This window comes from Gavialis gangeticus, unplaced genomic scaffold (assembly GCF_001723915.1).
Source record: "Gavialis gangeticus isolate Ggan-Ray unplaced genomic scaffold, GavGan_comp1, whole genome shotgun sequence".
NCBI lineage: Eukaryota > Metazoa > Chordata > Crocodylia > Gavialidae > Gavialis > Gavialis gangeticus.
The window spans coordinates 56735890-56741948 of NW_017729025.1; the positions used below are offsets into that span (position 1 = coordinate 56735890).

At 41.1% G+C, this 6059-nt stretch overlaps 1 protein-coding gene across 1 annotated transcript in view; it reads right to left on the reverse strand.

Annotated features, from left to right (window-relative positions):
* The window catches only part of ZNF410 (zinc finger protein 410), a 23074-nt gene that overhangs the window by 6131 nt on the left and 10884 nt on the right, over window positions 1-6059 (reverse strand). Inside the window, exons 6-9 of the mRNA XM_019518848.1 lie at window positions 4812-4971; window positions 3229-3410; window positions 1882-1971; window positions 237-362 (exon numbers count right to left, since the gene is read on the reverse strand). Of these exons, the coding sequence (XP_019374393.1) occupies window positions 237-362; window positions 1882-1971; window positions 3229-3410; window positions 4812-4971 (558 nt within the window). The remainder of the gene's footprint in view (window positions 1-236; window positions 363-1881; window positions 1972-3228; window positions 3411-4811; window positions 4972-6059) is intronic.

The following is a 6059-nucleotide window of genomic DNA, read 5'->3' on the forward strand; positions in this document are numbered from 1 at the left end:
TGAGCCTCGCTGCTCTTCAGCTGTTGTACGGAAATATCCTAAGTAAAGGACAAGAGGGTATCTTCCCAGGAAAGACTACGAAAATCCATTCTCTATACCAATCCACCCTACCCACACCTCCTTAGAGAGGGACAATCTGCTATTCCCAACTGGCCTATCCTTTCTCCTCAGCCCATAACTCCTATTGCTCTCCTTACATGCCTATGCCCTACACCTCAACTCTCCACACTCCTCACCTGGTTGTTCTCGCTCCCTGCTCCCAGCTGCTCCAATTCTGGAGTGGTGTTTCCTCATGTGCACATTCCGGCTACCACTCTGGGAAAATGTCTTCCCACAGATTTGGCACTGATGGGGCTTCACTCCTTGAGTTGGGGAGTGGGGAAAATAAAACAACACACAAGTTGGTAGTTCTGAAGTTGGCAGTAGAAGGTCCAAGGAACAAAGGTAGTATAGCATTAGAATTAATAGCCAGTTTAAAAAAAAAAAAGAAAAGTCAAATAAAAGCAATTTCTGCTTTCTATAATTAGAATTCCCCATCAGAAAAGAAGAGTCAAAAAACTTCAGGAGATAGCATTGCAAGGTGTTGAAAAAAATCAGCTCCTAAGGCGAAATACCAGGTTTTCTCTATGCCGTGTGACATGTGCAAGTTACTTGAATTTCTGATTCATATTTTTTAAGACAAACCTGCAAACTTTTAATCTATAGCTCATACTTGCAATGTACTTTGACCAAAAATGGGCAAGCAGTTGTGCCATTATGTAAGAGATCTTGTTGTCCCTAGCCCATACTTCAGTGGTTAATCAAGGTCCAGTTTCCAGGTTCTACTGAGTGGGCAGTTCCACTATTTGTAGGCGAGTATATGGTATTTTCACCAGCACTAATGCAAGTAATCCATAGGTACAAACTGCTTTGGGCAGCATTTAAAGAGGAGGAAAAAAAAGGAAGAAAGTTAAGCTTCAGTCTAAAACTAACTGTACAACTTATATAAATATCACTATCCTTTCCACAAAGGCAAAGTCCTCATTGAGGACAAAATGAGCCACATTTGAAGTCTGCTGACCGTGTTTAAGATACAATATTTAAAGAGTGGAGAAACTTTTGTGAAAGGAATTATTTTTGTTACAAATGCCCTTCTAACGCTTCATCCAATTACCATCAAGTTTTTTGAAAAAAGGGGAGAAAACTCTACAGACTTCTCTTTGGCAAACTACTCATAAGACTTCAGGCAGAACATATTTGATGAACATAAGCGAAGAAGGATTGGAAAAGGACAATTTCTCTTGTAACAGAAAGATTGTTTATAACACACTGTGGAATCAGGTAGGCAACTCCTAGTAACACTATGTAAATCTGGCTGTAATGTGTATTTAGAAATTTTATATCTAGAAAGGACCAGCAGGAAGAAGGGTAGAACAGGGGTTGGCAGCCTTCTGCTAGCATGGGCCAGAGCAACCCATTGTGGGTGGAAGTGTCCATCATCTGGAGCAGCCAGCTGGCTGCACTCCCCCTCCCTGCAGATACTCAACTCTTCTGCAGTGAGAAAAATGCAGAGGCAGCAAACAGCAGGTGAGCTGAGGAAGGCATGCAAGGCACAGCACAAGTCCATGCCACTGATTCCTGGTGCTGGATCAGATGTCTTCACAGGCCAGATGGCCATAGGTGGCCAAACATATGGGTAGAATATAGAGAAACCAGCAAAGGATGAACAATACAAGGTCCAGAAGAGAGTAGCTACTGGGATAAAGGTAGTGAATGAAGACAGCATTGAAAGTAGCAGTGAAAAAACAGTTCCATAAAAACCAGTGGATTTTCCTACAGAAAACTAGACCACAACACTGCAACAAAGTCAAGGCCTCAGTCAGAGAAGTCAGGACTCCCTACCTGAGTGGACCACCAGGTGTTTCCGAAGGCTGGAGTATTCAGCAAAGGAACGACCACATCCCTGTGCCTCACAGAGGAATGGCTTTTCACCTATATTGGACAAAACACATTTATAAGCATTAGTATCGTTATCAAAGATGATTCTCCCACCTTGTGGTAGGCATCCCTGCCCATTCCTTCCCTTTGGCCTTGTGTTATGACTAAAGTTCAGGCAAGATGGTCCTAGATCCCCTAGATCTGCTTCCCATATACCTGCTTTGTATAAGATAGCGATGCTTTTGATTACTTTCCCCTTAGCATCTCCTCAGATCCCTTTGCATTTCTCTAGTCTCATTAGTTTTCTCCTCTTCCAATTTACAATACTTTAGAAAGTGTTATTAAGTTGTTCTTAACCAACCTGCAGGTTACTAATAAGAATGTTAACAAAAACCAAAGCTAACAGATACCTGCAGTAGCCTAGTGGAAAAACACCCAAGTTGATTTCTGGCTTGTAATGACAAGTAAAGAGCACATTCGAAGCACTCTGCACACAATTTTTGGGTGACAAGTTTTGTAAGGTGACACACAAAACTCTACACATATTACAACAGAGCACATTCCCTGCATCCATTAATTTTATACAGAATAAAAATCAATAGGGAAGGACAAGCCACCACAAAAATTCATCTAATGCAGCTCTTCTTTAAAAGCCTCCCATGCAATGTATTGCTTAGTTTAACGTCTATCTGATGGATCTGTACAAAAGATTTATATAGCATGTAGTGACTTGCGCTGTAGTTGTGAAGTGCAGGCACAAGATTCTGAACAACCATCATTCATGTAGCTTCCTCAGGTTGCCCAGATTAATAAATAAATGTTATTAACAGGAAGAAAAATTAAGATTGATGATATCCAATTAGCTCAGGACATGGTTCTACACAGATTTATCTGCACACCATTGCAACCCATATCTGTTTTCATGTTTAGCATGAAGTCCACTCCCCCACCCCCACCAGTAACTGCAGATCCTGGAAACCACCTACTTTTCTATGAATTAAAAACACTGGGACTGATTTAGAATGCAGAAAAATGAAATCAAGAAATCTGCAGTTTGGCTAAACAACAGTTTAAAAGAACATAATAACAATACATACTATTTGAAAGCTGTAAATCCCAAGAAGTTAGAGGAATTATGTCAGACAGTACAAAGGTAAATGGCTGTTTACACTACTGACAACTAATTTGTAAGAGATGGACAGCAATTAAGTTAGTTAAATCTATACCCTTCTGGGACCATTGCTTGGTGAATAGTTCCTGAATGAAGGGCCCCACCCCTGGGGACTATGAATATTTGGGATTTAAACGCACCAGTATGAATCCGTACGTGGTTTTTCAGGTTCCCAGCTGTTGTAAACTGCTTTCCACAGCCCAGCTCAGTGCAAACAAATGGTTTCTCGCCATTGTGAGTTCGCATGTGCACCTTCAGCCTCTGCAGAACATAGAAGCTTTTACCACAGCCTTCTGCTGGGCAGGTGAAGGACCGATCATTCCTGAGAAACAACAAAATAACCATTTCCTCACCTACTACTGCAGTAGATTACCTCAGGAACACTCAGCTCTGCTATAACAGTAGGGCCGTAATGAGGTTTCTCCTCATTTCTTAAATGACATGTTTAACTGCCTTTCACATTACTCAGCCTAACCAGAGGAAATAGCTTCCAGCAGTATTTAATTAAAATGAGTTGTTATGAGCTGTTATCACACAGCCAGAAGTTGTAAAATCTATTCTTGGAGCAGAGGGGGGCTAGAAATCAGAAAGTAAATTCAAGCTTCTTTATCCCTTGTCATGCACTACCTTGCACATTCCTCACCTAGAACAGAGATTTACCACATGCATTGTTGGTTTCTTAGACAGAAAGTGACTGGCTTGGGGGAAGGGGAGGGGAGTGGTGTTAAAAACTTTGTTGGAACAGATGAACTTGTACAAAGTCATATACTACACAGATGTGATAAAATCCCTCCCCCACATCAATCAAATCCAACTTAAATGACACCCTTTCCATATCTGGATTTAGGTAGGAGCAACCAAGTTATCCGAGATGGCAAAAGGTAGTTCATATTGCTCAACGCATGAGACTTTAGATTAATGGTATTTGTAAGTTCAGGTATCCTTAAGGGACCAGCAGAAAAGATCCTAAGTTTTGGCTCAAGTGTTTCAGTGTAGATGGCAAAGAGATGACATTAGGAGTCACACCGCTTCTAAAGACAGCAGCTAGCTTTACACAAGGGCTCAGGATTTACTTCTCTTTCAAAACTCTGTTGTATTAATATAGTATCAAGTTAAAACTCCCAAGACTTCTTTATTTGAGGGCAGGGTGGTGACTAGTATAAAAGGAAACTGGGCTTTGGTAAAGAGGCTTAATATCCACCAATCCTTCCCCCCCACCCCCGCCCTCGCCCGCCATCGCTTCCCTGCATCTGTACGTTAAACAACAGTATGCACTCGCATGCACTTTCTTTGTGGGTCTTCCCTTTCCTCAGTGAATCAAGTCATTCCATATTTGTCTAAAAGCACTTGGGTTAATGCTAGCCTACTCAGTACTACCTTTTCCAGTTTAATAACAGGATACTTTTCTATAATGTAAAGATATCAACTTCCCCCAAGCCACAGTGGTTTCATGGAAGTGTTAGCAGTTTTCAAGTAGCAAGTTAAAAATACAGATTTCTGTGCCAGAGACATCTGCTAGCCAAACTAGGGATGAGTGGGAGCTGGGTTGAAAGTATAATTTGTTTAACAGCAGTTAAATTTGTGATTCACTTATGTTTTACATTCCCCCTCAATTTCATCCTGGAAGAAAAATTTTCAGCAGTGGGAAGCAATGATGGTCTTCATAAGGTCAAGAAGATCTCCATGGTTTTGCAAGGTCAAAAGAGATCTCTGGTCCATTCACCTGTGGGTTTTTAGATGATATTTGAAGTGAGCTGGCCATACAAATGTCCGGTCACATCCCTCAACTGTGCACTTCAGCTTCTTTTCCACACGGGACAGATGAGGGATAGGATTGGAATCTTTCGGCTGCCCATCTCCTGAGCAAAGATGAACATTTTCACCTGTAACGGAAAATACTAAAGTACAGTAATATCTGACTGTGTTCTGGAGAGTACAAAAGATTTAAAAAGGTGAGATTATTCTTAGCACAATACAGGTCTATACACCAGATACAATTCTGATTACCAGATACAATTCTGATTACCCTGTCTAGTAACCAGATATCGCAACATATCCCTTGTTCTGAGAACTACATATGCACCTATGCAAAAATTTAAATTTAGAGTTCAAACAGCTTTCCTTAAAAAAAACCCAAAACAACCCAACCCCCCCACACACTCCCCACCTCCCAGGACCTAATAAGGGCACACTAAGGAACATAAACAATGGCAGGCAATAAATAAATTGAACACTAGTGAGCTTAAAAGTAGACTTGAAGACCAATTCACTGTAAATAAAAAGCTGGAAACTTGCAAGAGAACTGTTGACAACTGGGTTCCCAGAAAGTTAGATAAAAAAAACCTAAGGAATACAAAAGGAACTGTAGAGAGGTCATAAGACTCCTCTGCATCATTCTTCACTGCAGATGATGTTGACAAAAATAGCCTTGCTCTGTTCCCCCCTCTGTCCAGGTAGGTGTTTAAGTTGAAAAACTGCTTTAAATCCAGCTGTAGACACATATCCCAGAAATTTAAGTCTGCGCCAAAAATAGTGTCAATAATGGTGTCCAGTTAGAGAGCCTGAAGGCTTGCTTTAACTGAAAATCTCAATATAACCTTGGCTAAAGTTACTAAATAGTTCCCCCATACTGAGTCTGTGTACTTATTAACCATCTTGCAATGTGATAGATAACACTGAAACAGCTGCTGCTACTTGCTTTTTACAGAAGATTCAACATTTCATATAGAAAGAGGAAGTCTCCTACCATTATTGCTTGCTTTGGCATTCTTTGCGAGCTGTGCCCTAGTGGCTGCAATCAAACTGTCATGGGCTAGCTCTTGTACTCGTAGAAACCATGGAGTACTGCTGTCTGTGCTGTCATGGGAGAGAAAATCATTTCCAGAATCTTCTGCTTCATCCTGTACGAACACAAGGTGCTCTGCTGGAGAGCCCAGGCCTAGAAGAAAAGGCAGCTGACTGAGACAAAGAA